This window comes from Channa argus, chromosome 6 (genome assembly GCF_033026475.1).
Source record: "Channa argus isolate prfri chromosome 6, Channa argus male v1.0, whole genome shotgun sequence".
In the NCBI taxonomy this organism is placed as follows: domain Eukaryota; kingdom Metazoa; phylum Chordata; class Actinopteri; order Anabantiformes; family Channidae; genus Channa; species Channa argus.
Genome location: NC_090202.1, coordinates 2,144,306 through 2,161,383, shown reverse-complemented (window position 1 = coordinate 2,161,383; position 17,078 = coordinate 2,144,306). Strand labels below are relative to the sequence as shown.

General features: G+C 40.0%; 1 protein-coding gene across 4 annotated transcripts in view; it reads left to right on the top strand.

Annotated features, from left to right (window-relative positions):
* Positions 1 to 17,078, top strand: part of bcas3 (BCAS3 microtubule associated cell migration factor) — a 309,008-nt gene that overhangs the window by 95,274 nt on the left and 196,656 nt on the right. For 3 of the 4 annotated variants that reach the window (XM_067508757.1, XM_067508759.1, XM_067508760.1), the window contains exons 16-17: positions 3,512 to 3,662; positions 11,708 to 11,752. In XM_067508757.1, the coding sequence (XP_067364858.1) occupies positions 3,512 to 3,662; positions 11,708 to 11,752 (196 nt within the window). The remainder of the gene's footprint in view (positions 1 to 3,511; positions 3,663 to 11,707; positions 11,753 to 17,078) is intronic. The other variant, XM_067508758.1, reaches the window with a different exon arrangement.

Below are 17,078 nucleotides of genomic sequence, written 5' to 3'. Positions count from 1 at the left end.
CTGGTTGTGGTACCAGCTACCGTAGTGCCGAGCTCAGCTATTTGGCTGCCTGCATCCAACCAGGACGCAAATAGGGAATCATCCGTAACCCAGGCCATCGCATTTCAGTTCGGCCTTCGTTGTCCACAGAAGACTTGCCTTTGCAGGCTGCATAGACATCACCTCTTGAAGGACACAGCCCCTGAGTTGAGAAACAGCTGCTATTTTGCTTTACAGGCACATAACATGCTGCATTTTAAAACACATGGCTTCTAACTGTTCAGTTCTACAGGACACTCTTACTCGCAGAAACGAAAAGATTTACACCTTCTTTGTTTAAATACTAAAAGCATTGTGCCACATTGTGAGGCACATTTATTCCCTACTTACTGTTTGTTAATCTGCAAACCACCATCACATGTGTACCCACACAAACTTGCTCGAGCACACACACACACACACACACACACACACGCATGCGCGCACTTACACCTAGCCTTTCTGAGCATCTTTTCATTTATCATCTTCTGGCAGTGCGTGATCTCCAGCTCGTTTCACATTAAATTGTGTTGGGTTCTGTTTGTCTGACACTCTAGGACCCCCCTGGTCTTAAGTGTCAGCGTGTCATGACCTTCTGTCCACTAGTAATCGTCTCACTCTCTCTCGGTCTGGCCGCACCTGTTCTGCCATCTCTGCGTAAACTTATTTTTAAGAGTGGAAGCTGAGGAAAGTAAAATGTCTGTTTAGGATGTGAATGCTAAATTGATCGACACCCCATTCCCCAATCAATACCCTCCACTGCCCTCTTAGCTGAAGCACTATTATGGCTTTTCAGGCTGCTTCCTGTACAGATTTTTTTTCCTTTGTCAGACTCCTCCCTTCAACACAAAAGGTGGCTGCCCAGGACTCTTGGGGTGTAGCACTTTTGAAATGTAAAGGGCTTTCAGGAACAACCTTAGTACAAACCTCTGTTAGCCTGACCAGGAGAGGAGCAGACGAAAATGAAGGACAGGTTTGTGTAATGGTCTCCTCCTCCCCCCTCTGAAGGTCAGGCAGCATTGTTGGGCAGCGGAGGTCTAAAAGACAGGCCTTTGGAGGACCACAAAGAGGAGGTTTGGCAGGACTAATGAAACTCAGAGCTACACGTTAATGATCTAACAGACTGGACCAAAACACTCAGCAGTCCCTTTCCGCTCGCATTCAGCCTCCTCTTGATCGCTCCTTCCAAATAATGACTAGGCACTCTCCTCCTCTACCTTTATTGTAACCTTTGATGTCCGCCTTGTTTTCTTTGTCTCACATCCCCCCCTCCCTCCTTTTCATTCCTTTATGTTACGCGGCTGTCACTCATCTAGTATGGCAACAAATGGAACAAGGAAAACATTCAGAGTGTGTATTGTGGTACGCCCACAGGTTTGCTCTTTATTTCTTTTGAAAGCACTTGAACTTGGAATTTTCTTTGGGTTTCCCATTGAATCAGCAGGATACACATTTTTATTGTCGGTATTGTCAATGGATTATACACATATTTGTTTTGTAATCCACAATTGTAACCCCTCATAGTTTAATGTTTCTGTGTAACTGGTCATATGTGACTGTTTCCTTTCTCCCTTTATTAAAGCAGTCGCCCCGGCAAAAGCCATAAACCTACTGTTTGCCCTTAGTCCCAGTGGTAGGTAGCCATACAGGTAATTTACATTTATTTTTCAACGTTATGCTTCGCGGAGCTTTGCGCCTCCACACAGGTACAATGTAAGGATAACAGAGAGGCCTGTTGAAAATAAAATACATCAAAACCTTGGCACATAACAATTTATATTAATTACATGTGTTTTCTTCTTTAATTTGGGTCCAAGGAAAGATTGTTCTTTAAAAAGTTATAAAAGAGGATTGGAAATGTGTTATGAAGAAGAAAAATCGGAATTCTAAGAAAGAAAATCAAATTTTTCAGAAAAGTTAGAATTTTGAGGGAAAAAAAGGTCATAATTTTAAAATAAGTCAGCATTGTTTGAAGTTATGAATTAAATAAATGTTTTGTTCTCTTCCCGATAGTGGTGTTTTAAGAATGTCTCCCATTTGGGAACCAGATTAAAATCTGCAATGACCATAAATAATTCTTGAAGTGAAGTTGCAAATCATGTCACGTAGAAACCGGACTCACCAATTCTAACTACATAGTCCAAACAACTTTTGTAATTCAGTTAAATCTTAGAGGTTAATTCTTCATGTGCACCTTGAGCTAAGTCGATTTACTTTTATGATTTCTGTGCAGAATCTGTCAATCAACATCAGATTTCTAGATGGTTAGAAAAAAATATGAAATGTGCTGATTGCAGCTTTTTAAAAATACAAGTTATGTTTTTTTTTTTTAGTCAAACTCAACCTAGAAGTCAGCATAGATCATAGTCAACATGAAAGTTACTGTTTAATACAAGTCCTAACAATTCATTTAATGCCCAGTGAGTTAACGAGGGTTTGTTATTTTCCCTATGTTAAGTAGATAATATGAGTGAATATCCCACAGTTACTTTTGTTTAGTTTTTTCCCATTTCTGTAAGTGCATGAATATAAAGTGCATTAACATTTAAATACATTTTAATGTCTGTTTGCTGCAGGGTTTCGTTTTCCTTCTTTCACTTCAGAGATCAGCAAAATATGTTATTTGCTCAGCGATGCCCAAACTTTTGCATGCGACTGTAGTCTCCATGCACACAGTGCATTTTTTCTGCCAGAGATTAAATCGGGCTGAGTTGTATATATGTTCTGTCCAGTAACAGGGAGAATGGCTGTATAATGTAGGTGAACCCCCCCCCCCCACGTCTGATCTAAGTAGTTATTAGACCTTTGAGAAGAAGCCCTTTGACTTTCACTGATAAGGCTTGGCTGGAGCTGCATTTGATGTATACGAGATGTGTTTCTTTTGTGTGTGTGTGTTTGTGTGTTAAGGTCATTGTGTAGGGCTTGTTGATTGGCCTTGATTAACAGACTTCCAGGCATTACAGGCAGAGTTTGAGCCTTTGCTATGCAGCATCTTGAGCTTGTTATTTCCAATCATTCCACGGGAGGCTTTGGATCCAGTGGTGTGTGTGTGTTTCTGTGTATGTGTGTGTTTCTGTGTGTGCACGAAGGGTTGGAAGAAAAACAATGTAACAGTCAATATTCCAACAAAGCTTGCTTTTTGAAAAGAAAGGTGTTTCTGTTCCCTAAACAAATGTTCTTCTTCTGGTGGTCTGCTGGATGCCTGCTCTGCAATTTAATGTGGATGTCAGATAACATTTTTGATTTAATTCCAAGTAAGCAATGTTGAGAATTAGCATCTGGAAAGACCACTGAACTGAAAAAGTAACCACTGAGCCCAAAAAAATGAATTATGTAAAAAAAAAAAAAAAAAAACTTGTAGCAGAATTTACAATTTGATGCTCAGTAATTTGTGACCATCACCTGGGAAATAATCATGTCTTTGTGTGTGTTCATGGTTTGTGTGTGTTTGTGTGTGCATGGGTGGATGTTTATTATGTTTTTTTCCTTTAAGCCAAGCTGAACAACCAGGATTCATACAGCAACTTCACCAATAACAACATGGGGAACCCACGGTTGTCCCAGCTGCCCAGCCTCACTGTGGTGCTGCCTCTGGCTCAGATCAAACAGCCCATGACCCTTGGCACCATCACTAAACGCACCGGGTAGGTAACTAACACACACACACACTCACACTTTTCTGTATCATGTGGATAAAATGTAGCCTTTACATTATTTGTAAGCTGATATAAATACATATTTGTATTCATGTTCAAGATGATGTATACACTGATTCATACATTTATATCCTATGCTTGAGCAAACATTATTGAATATTGTAATAGAAGTAGTGGATTCTAGGTGAAGTTAAGGTAACTTTAGTAGATTTCCCCAGGAGCAAACGGTCACTTACAACAGCCTTCACTACCGCATACGTTTTACTCATTTGTCATTTAGAGTGGAAATAACTTCATTTCAAATATTAATTTGAAAATAACTATTAAAACAAATCTGCAAATCTTTTATTTAAAAACAGTTTAATTTATTGTCTCTACATACACCATATGTCATGCAGGAGTTGTTGAACAGTACATAATAATGACTTGTCCTAAGCAGGAAAATTAAATAGAGTTGGGTTTTATGTTAATTTGTCAATCATCTGTATTTTACAATATGCACAACAAAGCAGTGTTCAAAATCTATTATATTCTCTCATTTATTTTGATATCTTGAAACAAAATGTTTACCTCTAGTTAAAGATAATACACAAATGCACAAATGCACTTTTAAATATAAAATTGCAATTACTTCCCTGAAAAGTACTCGGCTACAAGTACTGCATCAATCTACAAAAGTAGATGCTCTATAATATACTTAAAGTCCACTATGAGGATTTGATCACTTTTTAAAAGTCCAGTCCACATTTGTGCCACACACTTTGTAAGATGAACAATACAGAAAAGAAAATGTTTTGTAATTAATAAAACAAAAAAAAGACAAAGACAGCAGCAAGTATAGCCAAAGGGTGTCAGGGCAGCCTCATGAACATTTTTTTTGTATGATCAAGTAAAATGAAACTCATACTAAAATAGAATCCATAAGAGACTGACTGTCACTGTCCATTAATCAGACTGTAAAAACACTGTTGTATCAGCAGCAGCCCTGTGCAGGCCAAAGTGCTCCCTGTCACACATTCAGCTGATGCTCATGGACTTTTGTCTCAGGTCACCACTTCTTTGCATATGGTAATGAAGCACAACACACATGCGAAGTCCTTCTCATGTTGTTTGGAAAGCAGCAAAAACGTAATAACGTGTTGCAACAATAGCAATAAAAACCAAACAATAAACTAGAATTCTATTCAACTCGTGTCCCTGTTGGCTGTGAGCATCAAAACATCTGGCAGCTCTCTGCCTTCGGTGCCCTCAGTCTGTTTTTTTGTTGTTTTTTTTTTTGTTTTGTGCACCTTGATCCTTGCCATGCATTGAAATTATGTAGTTTTAAGACTATCAACAAGTACAGGCCTTTGGTAGGTGCATTTACATACTGTACAGGTGGCTCCACAAATATGGGCAGATTTTAATATTTTCATTTAAATGAAATTTTCATGCCCTGTTTGAATGGGAAATGCTATAATGATTCAAACAGACGGCAAAGGATTAATTCCCCCGTGATATCTGATAAGTGAGCCTTGAGGATGAAAACCGAGACCCGATGCTGCGGTCAATGTAAACAACATCAGGCCATTTTCCAAGTCATTAAGATGACTTGGAAAGTTAATTTGGTTTGTAAAATTTGTTATTGCTTATGGGCTACTGTGGTGTACTGCTTCGGTATATTTATGATGATGTCCCGGTACTGGTGGTTTGCATTTGGTTTTGCAGTTGTAATACTTAATGTCAGAGAATTTGGGGTTGGGGGCTTAAAATAGTTGGGATTTGTTTGAATTTCAGGTCTGAACAACACTTAACTTACTTGCTGCAGGTGACAGGTAAATTAGCTACGTGCCCAGTTTGCTGTTCCTCGTTTTTTTCCACGTCGTAGCTTTTAAGTGTGGACAACAACGTTCTGTGGAACAGACAAATAAACTAATCCAGATTGCAGGCTGACAGATACAAAAAGGCAGTAGAGGTTTTACTTTTTCTATCGGTTTGCTGTGTGTTTTGTATCATTCAGAAAATGATTGTAAAAATTTAAGGTACTTTGCAGGACGAGATGTAAACGACTGCATGTGTTTTAACAAAATGTAAATTAGTAAGCGCAGTTAAATGTTTAAGGCCATGTAAAAACTTCCTGTAGAACAGTTAAGGACTGTAGTTTTTATCAACCGTTACTCTCACAAGTGAAATTAGTGAGTGAGTGTGTGTGCGCGCATTGCTGTGAATTGATATTGCTTAATGCTTTAACACCCTGTGCAACAGGAAGGAGGCCTGTTGGTGTTATTTTAGACTCCTGGCTCTATCACATACTAATAAAATAAAACGGCCGTCTGCAAACACATACAACATACTTATTAGTATGATACTTTTATTAGAATCTTTTCATAGGATTTGTTGACTTTGTGGCCTCTGTAGGACATTATCAGGCCTGGTAGGATGTGTCAGCACTCCTTCATCCTTCTATTCATTCCAGAGGAGGTGTCAATATTAACGCAACAGGACATGCAGCTGTGCGGCCTGCTTCTGCAAGCATACAGATGCACCACACACACACACACACACACACACACACACACACACACACACACACACACACACACACACACACACACACACACACACACTGGGTGAGGCTGCAGGTTTGGCCCCCAGAGTCGGGGGTGATATCATATGCTTTTACGCTATACTTCCAGAGAAGCACCCAGGCACCATCTGTCTGTGCAGCCAGTCCTCTCTCTTTTTATATTTAGATATGTGTGTGTGTGTGTGTGTGTGTGTGAGCAGAGAGAGAGAGGAGCATCCGGCAGCTGTATTTACACCTGTATGAGCAGATCGCTGTTGGCAGGGCAGCAGAGGAACACACCAGCTGCTTAACCTACATTCCCTACCAGGCTGTCTGTGTGTGCATTGTGCCATGACACACACACACACACACACACACACACACACACACACACACACACAGACTGTACTCTCACATTGATCATTCATTAAGATTTACCCCATTCATATGACCAGGCCAACTGCGCATGCATACTGTCACAGATTCTGGCGTCAGATGCCTCAATTTTTTAAGATTAAAGCCAAAATCAAAAAGTTCATATCGAGTCCCCTGTGTAGCCCCCCACCCCCCACCCCCCCATTTAGATTTTGATGCCACGCCCCCTCTCATCAGAGCCGGGAGGTAGAGTCAGATGTTGCTCAGCATCCGCCTGATAACCCCTCCCTCCAGATGAGGCCAGGTCAGGGAGGCGAGAAGCTTAGCCAAGCTTCTGCTAGTTTTCAAAGTCTCCTGGGAGTCCTGAACATGAAGAGGAGTATTGGCTCTGACCCGGCCTCATGTTTCCTGTCTGCCAAATTTGGCAGAGAGCTGGAGCCAGATAACTAAAATCTTAAGGAAGAAAAATGAATTTGTCCTAAAATCCCAAAAGTATTCTGTCTTGGTGAAATGTCACTATCAAAACTTAATCTGTCAAATAGATTAAAAGAGAAATCTACCATTCCGCTCTCAGGGATGTCCACTTGTCTGTACAGTCACTGGATTCTTTGAGGATAGATTTAACTTGTCAAAATGCCTGTCAGTGTCAAATTTAGGATTTGCCAGCAGACAGGCTATTGCACACTTATCCCCATCTACACACAGTCTGATTTTGACCCAGACAAATGAAAATCCAAATAAAAAGCTTGTCACACACACACCCACACGCACAACAAAACCACCCTTTCCAAAATCTCACTGATGACATGTTGAAGTAAATGCAGATAGAGTGCAGGCGAGGTAATGAGACCGACAACGGCAAGAGTCTGAATGAGATCCTGTGACCTGCCACAGATGTGCCCTCAGATTACTGTAATACGTATGTAAGAACCATCCCAGTGCAAGAGCCATTGTCTTACAGAGCTTCAGTGACTCCAGAGCTAGAGAGGAGCTTTAGGAATGTTATGTCCAGCACCACATGGCAGCAAGACTAAACCATTTGCACAAATCGCTGTGCTTTTTTTCTTTTTTTAATGGCCTACGCAGAGCTGCTATTAAGGCCAGCGGGTTAAGAGATGAATGTGTGAACTATTATTCTTCCGGAGTGGGGTCGTTGCCCCTACAGGTCGGTTACGCTCGCGCTTATTCACTCTCTCCCTCCTTCCTCTCTTCACTCTCTGTTTCTGCCTACACTCACAGTCTTACAACCAAATTTCTCCACGGACCCATGTTTAACTGATGTTTCTCAACATGCCACTGACCTCTGTAGGACTTTACCAAACTTGCTGGATCTGGCAGTGCATCACACAACTCAGTGGCCTTTCTCTGTATATAGACTTAGTCAACTCAAAAGTTTGCAGTATAAGTTTAGATTTAAAATTGTCTGTGCCTTGGATTTGGGCCATTTGTTTGTTTTTTTATTTAAGAAACAATTATAAAAACAGAGTAAGTATATGTTGGGGGTGGGGGGGGAGGAAAGGACTGAGAAAAAACAAAGGTCTCTGGCAGGAACTGAACCCGTGATGTTGCAATTATAACACACTGTATGCATTTAGGCCACTAGACTGGCCGTGCCCAGATTTCTTCATTATCCATCCAAAGAAACAATCCTACTCTGCTTGTAAGCCTGATCTTATCTCAATGGAGTGAGTCAAAGACACACAGAAGATCAGATGTTGCTGGCAGTGTGTACAAAGAAAGAGATGTTGCTGGATTGAGTTAGGCCGTCACAAGGAGCATCTGCAATGTGTGATAATATGTATATGAGGTAGCACATGTAGTCCTGAAGCACCGAAGTGTTTCTATTTAGTTTTCTTTCTTTCTATTAGTTTCTATTTCCAGTGCATGAACGAAGCCTAAACACCTCGTGTATAGTGCCGTACACATCGAAAAAAGTAAAACATAAACATAAAGGATTAACTGTAGGACTGTTTGTGGCTTTTGCTCAATGACGATATCTTGTTGTTCATAATAATCAGACAACTAAGTGAAAATTCATTTATAGATGTCAACTGTGTCACATAAACACAAAAACTCCCTTAAAATAGATTTAAAATCTTTGTAAAACAAGATTATATGTGTTTAATAAGTGTTGTAATACATTTATATTTATTTATTTTTTATACTTTTTACCTGCCAAAAATGAGTTTGTACATACGTGAGTGTCTGACTTCAGCTGGCTGCCTCTTGACCTGCTAACACAGAGCAAAGAGTGGCTCTGTGCACTGTAAGTGCCTCAGCTTTACTTACAGATCCACTGGCCTCACTCACTGTTTTTTTTTTCTCCTACTTCCCACTAAAAAGCTGAGAATTGCTTGGCACCTCCACCGGTGCATTCAGAGAAATACTTACATTTGCACTCTCAGTTTTGTTAATTTATTTTTTTCAGATCTGATGGATCAAATGGTTGCATGCTTAGTGTAAATGCAAAAATAAAATACAGTTTGTTTTGTTTATTCTTTGCGATTCGGACACTCTTTTGCAATGTGTTTATCGCATATTTTCATATCACAATAGCAGCGTTACATTGGCAGAATTTGCTTTACTATTGCTGCACCTAACTTAGGTAACTAGTATAGCTAACTAGCTGCTTTAGTAACATTTATGGAAGTTACCATACACATCAAATTAATGCCCAGCATAAAACCAGCAGTCAAAATATTCCTGAGACCTCCGAATCACAATAACATGTCAGAGGTTGACATACATTTTTTTTTTCCACTCAGATGCTCATATTATCGATTTAAAAAGAAATATTAAGTGCAGCCTAATATTTTTTTGATGATACTTTTTTCACTGGAGTGGAATGGAGTGGACATATTAAGGTAACTGGAAAGCATCTGACATGTGGTGAAAGCCAAAATTAAAATGTCTGTTCATCATGTAACCAGTGAGTTGAGTTCCACTGATGTCACGTAACACAGTGCAAATCAAAACTAAAAATAAATTCACTATAATCACAAAAACAAAACTTAAAACTATATAACTAAATAATAATGACAAATCAAAAAAAGGTTTATGTGATAAAACTGGAAGAAATAGACTTGTTAAAATTAAGTGTTTGGTCCAGTTGAATAGATTAAGCAAAGCTGTTTATACAATGTTTGTCCAGGTGGAACTTTACTTGGTCCGTGCAACTTCTTAATAAGCTTTTCTAAAGTGAAGATAAACTTAGAAATAAAAATTTAAATAAAAAATATATATAGTATACATTTCTTTGCAAAACTAAACTTAACAAACCCCTTCTCCAAAAAATAAGCAAACATGAAGAAATTAAATCAAAAATCTACAAAAAACAAAAATAATGCTGCCCCTGATTAAAAGATATAAAAGACATAGTAGCTTTTACAGATGTATTCTGTCACGCTGTCGAAGAAACAGTTGTGTAACATGGAAAGGACCGTTTCAAAAACGCGGATTCCCTGTAGCAGTTTGCTGAACACATCTTATCTCCACTGTCGTTCAGGAGAATCAATGCGAAGCAACAGCAGTGACTTACATGGACTTCTCAGTGTCCCATCAGGATTGTACTGTTGTTTTTGATTCAGTTTGTAGCTTCTCTCAAACTTTCTTTGCATTGATTCTACGGCCATCAGTTTCCATTACTGTGGTAGTCAGCAACAATAAGTTTCACCAGTGGTAAGTTCAAGAAGGGAGAAATTCAAAGTGGCATGTTGTAAACCCCAAAGCCTACTTGGCCTTTGCTCCCACCATGGAGATCTCACCCGATTCATGCATCACTCTCCCATTGGTGTCCATCCATTTACCCAGCAGGAGGCCCCCGGGTGGGGGCTAAGCAGGTTTCATTGGATCTGTGGAGGGCGGACGACAGAGACCGTCCACCCTCCCCTCTCCTGCTCCTTGATAAGTGGCAGTTTACCAGGGGCCTCCATTACACCAACCAACGTGTTCATTTGTCAACTTGTGCTCCAGGAGTAAGACATTCCAGGGCAAATTGTTGCTCCTTGTCTCCCGGGGGAACATTTCTCTACACGTCCATGTACCAAGACTAATTGGAGACTGTGTGCTATCATTGGGAGGGCCCGGGCGGATGCGGCGCAAGCGATAAAATAAAGAAGGGCTGCAGAGTGCTTTGGTTGGCCAGGGATTCTGTTTTTCATGACTGGAGGAGGTTGGCTGGCGGGGACAGAGTTCAGTCTCATCGGACCTTTATTGCTGTAGGGAAAAGGCTTATTTACTGTAAACTGTTTACAGAGCTCTGTCACTATCTCTGGACATGCAGAATAAACACAGGAACACACTCCCACTCCTAATGTCTTGTAAACACTAGAAACACGCAGACACTGACAGAAATACACCCTGAAAAAGACATTACACTTCGGATGGCTGCTGTGCACGCGTGCGCATCACGCACACGCAGTGGACGCACACATACACACAGTGTCGGTGTGTACTTGTTAACATAATCAAGTGAATACACATTCGCTCACACCCTCACTTCCAAACAGGCACGTACATTCACAAAACAGTGCAAAGCCTTAAATACACACTCGCACACACAAAAAAAAGTCACATGCAAACACACATTTCGTTGTCTCAACAATGCCTCATTGCTGTTGGTGTTATTGGTGTCCCCAGTTGTTATACAAATTGGATAAATTCTTCATACTCTTTCTCAATGTCAACAATCAAAATTGTTTCTTTTCCTTTATCTGTGACGTATTTACGGCGTTGGAGTTAAACCGACATTGTTCTGCACATGTACCCCAACCCCTTTCAAGTTAGGATAGAAAAAAATATGACCGACATCTAAAAGGGGGAAAACAATCTGTGGACATGCCGCATCTGCCAAATATATGGTATCACACTTTACAGAGCAGCTCCAGCAGATGAATCTTCAATCCGTCCTGCAGGTTTTCAAATCCATCTTAGCACACAGACATTCTGTTTCCTGCCTCATATGTGTTGTGCACTTAAACAGACATGTCAAAAAGTATGTAATGTGTAGAGTGTGTTTGCCCAAGTGTGTGAGTTTAATAATGGCTTTTCCGTCTATCTCTGAATTCCCCTCCCCTCCCCCACCCCCACCCCAAAACTCTCCCCTTTCACGAAGACCCTACCTCTTTGGGGCGGGATGTTTTACCATTAAAACTCCATGGTGAGTTTCGCTTCTCCCCTCTTTGGCTCGCTCCCTCAGCAGCATGCAACTGTACACTCCACCTAACGCACTGCCTCTTTTAACTCTCATTTGTCTCCTGGTATATTTTTAACACATTCTGCATAACGTTCCTCCGGGGTTAGGGTTAGTCTTTAGGAAGACGTCCTAAAGAGGAGTGTTTTTTTTTACTTTCTCATCCTTTATTCGTTTCTTTTTTCCTTGTTTTCTCTTTCTGTTTTTAAGCTAGGATAATAATAATAATGAAGGGTTGTAAACACTATGAATATACTTTGTATTTTAAGTTATAGTTTTACACTTTAATTAATTCCAGATAATAAAAGTTACAAATGTAAAGAGAAAAAAAAAGTGCATCTGTATACTAGGTGGTAGACTAGGGAACATTTAGGGGTTTAGGGCAGTCCCATAGCACTTTTTGTTTGGTTGCAGTGTGGTTTTTCTGAGCCACCCACTAGAAAATGACATCTCTGTCTTTTTCTTTCTTTTTTTTTTTCCGTTTAGACCTTCAATGATGTTTTTCCAAGAATAACGCCTTTGTGTATAACACATATTGTTCAGATTTTCCTTTTGCCTGCTTTGGTTACATTGTTTTTTGGTGGATGTGTGTTTGTCCTCAAAACTGTGCCTTGTCATATTCTGTATTCTGGTTTTATTGTAAAAAAGGGTCTTGTGTGGGTAAAGATGTATGAGTGATGTGTTCCTACTGCCTTCAATTTTTTTTCTTCTTTTTTTATATAAAGAACAAAGATGAATCCAAATAGAAAAATGTTTAGTCTGGTCCTCAGTTACATAATTTTAACTAAAGAACTGCGTACATAGCCGTAATAATCAGTGTTATTTTTTTTTTTCATTTCCAATTGACTAAACAATTTTGTGCAGCATGGTCACTCAAAATGTGAACTCTATAGAGAGCATTTTAGTGCCTTTGAGCTCATTCTTTTTATTGCAGCTGTATTGCATCCTCACAGCTCTATCAGGTCAGTGGATGGTGAAAAAACACAAAAATAACGTGTTAAACCTCGTGCTCGGTGATGCCTGTTAGCTGAGGCGTCACTGAAAAACAACGCAGCCAATCAGAGTAAAAATAGGGAGGTCACCTTTTTTTAGTCAAAAGTTAGAAAAAGATAAAAAATCAACACAAAATGCCCCCAAGAATTTTTGGTTAATGAGAATGGTGGAACTGCGCAGATTGGTTTATGTCTGCTTTCAGAACAAGTTTGCCTTTAATTTTCCTTTAATCATCAGGAGAAACATTAACTGCTCTTGGAATCTGCTACCGCAATTTCAACTTTGACTACAATGGTCATGAAAATAGATCATTTGCTAATGATTTGTTGTGGTAAACCAAATTATGACTTCAAATAACAAAGTAGATCAAAATAGCCATGCGTTCTGATTTTCAGGTTAAGAATCATGAAATCATTCACTTGATTCATAATGCCCAATACTTTGAATCAGATGTTAGAAGGCACAGCATCTTCCTCTTCGGGGAAATTTTTCTTGCAGGGGTTTCAAGCCAAGTCTCTTGTCAACACCGTCTTGTGAAATCAGATGCTTACAAGCTTTTAAAAGAAGCCCCATTATGACAGAGTCACTTATGGAGAGATGATTGAGTGGCTCAGTGAAATTAACTTTTCCCATCCTGGCTCCGTGCTCTCCAGCCCCTCTTTGTTGACTTCATTCACTTGAGAAAATGAATAGCATGTGCTGCCTTCCCTACGTCTTAGGTTTCATCTTTTGTTGTGGGCAGTCACTCATACTATTTAATTGAAGCTTTTTTTCTGTCTTCATCTACCACCCACTTAATCCAAGTCCTTGGTAATTTCAGGGCATATATTTTTCAAAGGTACACATCATTAGCGTTGTATTCTTGACCCTCTCAATAACTGCCTTACTCTCAAATTTGAGCTAGTTAGGTCTGTATTGTTTCTCTAATAGTGTATGCCTTCAGATTCGAGCTGTGACAGCACATTTGCCAATTTCTGCTTCCCAAAGGTCTGTAGGACTTGTGCTGATTTGTGTAATATAATTGGCACGATCTGAACCCTATCGTGTAGTTGTGCAAGCCTTGTATGGCTCACAAGGTGGATTTGAAGGAATAGCAACAGGTAAAAAAAAAAGAAAGGCTTCTCCTCTTTGAACATTTGATGCCCATTCTGCAATTTACTTCCCTAGTGATTGTCATTAGTGCTGTGCGTTCAACACAGCCTCAAGGCTGCCTCCTTTCCAGGGGCCGCTGGAAAATAATAAATGTGACGTTGAAGGATGTGTCCTCTACATGACTGCGTCTCTCATACCCACTCTCTGTGGTTCTTCCCTTTCCCGGGTGAAGTCTTTCTACCAGCTCCTTTTCTGATATGAATTAAGCATATGGCCCAGAATCAGTGCAGTGACAGCGGTACAGCTCTTTGTCACTGGATGGCCAGCTAAAGTGAGCTGTATCATATTTGTCCTGAAAATTAATGGAAGCTGCCCCTGGACTTCCATCCCCCCTCGGAGGCGCCTCATGTTAGCCCCGGACACTGTAATGCGAAGGGACTTTGATGGTTGATGTTGCAGATTGAATTATGCCCTTGAGGAAAAGCTATTAGCTCAGTCAGGAGTCCTCGTTTGTTAAATTAAAAGTGGAAATGACATCTGAGTAGTCTTTTCAGTGAATTAAAGTTGCAAAGAAAATGGATTCCACTCCCTGCTAAAAAGCAATAGTAGAAAAAGGATTCTTGTGGAGGGAGAAGAAAAAGGAGATTTGCTATTTGTTTAGTGACATCTATCTCCCGCTGCCCTCAATTCCCTTTTGGTATATTTATCTTTCATAATTCATTGATATTAGGTTTCGTTTTTCGAAACTTTGGTGCCATTCGCAAACCTACTACCCCACCACTGGCCCGCTCCAAAAAATGGTTACCGTCGCTCCATATGGAGAGCAAAATTAGGCCCTTGTCTGCTGGAGCTGTGCCTCTCTGTCGTAAGGGCAGAAACCTCAACACTTTTAAGCCACTTCGAGTGAGATCAGAAGGAAAAGGATGATTTAAAATGCAGATGAATAAACTTTAGTGGTCGCTGTACCCAGAGGAGATGAGAAGTGAGCCGAGATCTTTGGTCCTATTGGCAGGCTCAGCACTAACTGAGGCCTCATCAAAAAGATCCAAGCCCAGTTCATCAGCTTTGAGACCACAGTGGGGAGGTTTTACGAAGTATTATAGCTTACTATCAGTGACGCGCTCTACAAATATGTGTGTTTACTTGGAGTTTGGTCTTTCCAAAATGGCTCCAAGTAATAATCGCTACTGTTACTTTCGTGAATCTAGTTGTGGATTTGTTATTTCCATTCCTTCAAGAAAACCTGTCGGATTTACCGGGTTTTTAGCTGATTAAATATTCAGCTCATCTCAACTTATCATGTCCCAAGTCAGCGTAAAGACCACTAGGGTTAGAGTAGAAGACGGTTAGAGTATATTTCAGCACACCATGTAAGTCACTGTTCAATCAACAACATCGCCCCAGTTTATTGAAACCAGTAAATCACAGTGATTTTGAGAGTTTTTAACATATTTTTTAGCAATCGGGGCGATGGAGCACCAGGAAATCAGCAAGTAAACACCTCACCAAAAAGAACTCTGACTTCACAAGGCTCGTACACTGTGAAGGTCAGGAATACTTGAACATTGAACAAACATTTCATGGTATCTTATGTCCAACTGATCCACCGTTTCCCTCACTTCCCATATTATTTAACATGCCCTTTTTATTTAAATGGATCCCCGTAGGGCTCTTGAAGGTTTAAATACTTTTTGTCTGTTTTGATTTCTTCCACATCATATTTCTTTTTAATCAGCCTTAATCTAGCCCAACATGAGTTGAGATAGAAAAGTAGAATAAAGGGGGAACACTTTAAAATATACAGCAATGAAGACACTCCATTATAGCTAGTTAATAGCTATCTGGACCTGTTTGTTATAAGCTTTATCTTCTGGTTGCACTGACAGACGAATAGGCCAGAGGAAGAGCTTGGAGGAGAAGACAAGGGCACCCTGGAGTTAGCCAAGGCAATATCCTGAGTGTGAGTTTATCTCCCCCTCCATCTCCCTTTTACAGACAAGGCTTATTGTGGATATTTGGTTATTCAGCCCTTTTCCCTTGACCCAGCACTAATAAATACAAGTTAGAAAACTTGTACAGAGGTCTGTCTTATGACTACCTTCACCACTTCCTTTTTCCTGATCCCTCTTTCACACGGCATTGGCCAAACAAAGACATCAACATGCAGGGAGTAATTTATTAGGTGCTGACAGTGTGAAGGAAGAGAAGCACAGTTGTGCCAGCAACAAGTCTTTCAGCACTGGGTACTGCAAAAATTAGTTGAACTATTAGATACACAGGACTGTCCCTACAGGAATTACAAATAAATTACAGTGTATTGAGTTTTATACTTAGTTTCCTCTTCGGGACACTTATCAGTGAGGTCAGGATTTCTGTTTTCAGTGGCAGGCAAACTGTGCACTTTCCTCAAGGGGGAGTTGTTTGGTCGTTGTCAGAGCATTCCATACATGCCATTTTGGGCAGCTTATGGGTTAGGAAAGTAACAGCGGGAGCATTTTAGACCTACAGACGAAGATGTTTTAATACCTTTACTTACTGACAAACATAGTTGTTGCAGTGATCTCTCACCACGTGGAGGCAGTGAGATTCAAAGCCGCAGCTTGATTTACCTCATGTGTGCAAGTGTGCGTGAGCATGTTTGACATGTAAAGAAAATTATATTAGAGCATATTGCATATCAGTGTTAACAATATACCTATGCAGACACCAAAACCTCCAATGAATTGTTTCTGCTCATGATTGATCTCTATCCGTCTCCCACCTGGATTAGTTTGTTTGCCTGTGCCATAGATCTCCATTGTTGCCATTACAAGGCACTTGGTATCAAATCACCATCAGGTTTTAGTGTGGTTGTGCATCCACAGTTACTTCTAAAACATTTTGGTGATTTTGGTTTAACGTTTTTTTAAAAAAAAAAAACTAATAAGTGCCCAACATGAAGAAACATGTTACCCAGTGGAGGGTGTGGGTCTGATGTATTTTTTTCTTTATAGTTTTCTTTATGGAATGAGCACAGACAAACTCAGGTTGTGGACTGACAGACATAAACTGTGAGTAAAGGAGATTTATAGTTGGCTTTATGAGGATTGTTAAAAATATGATTAATTTACAAAATTATTATTATCCCTCAACACTGTCAGCAGACTGTTAAAATCAGTTAACATTTATGAGAGAAACAAAACCTTGAGTTGTGATTATTTTGTTTACT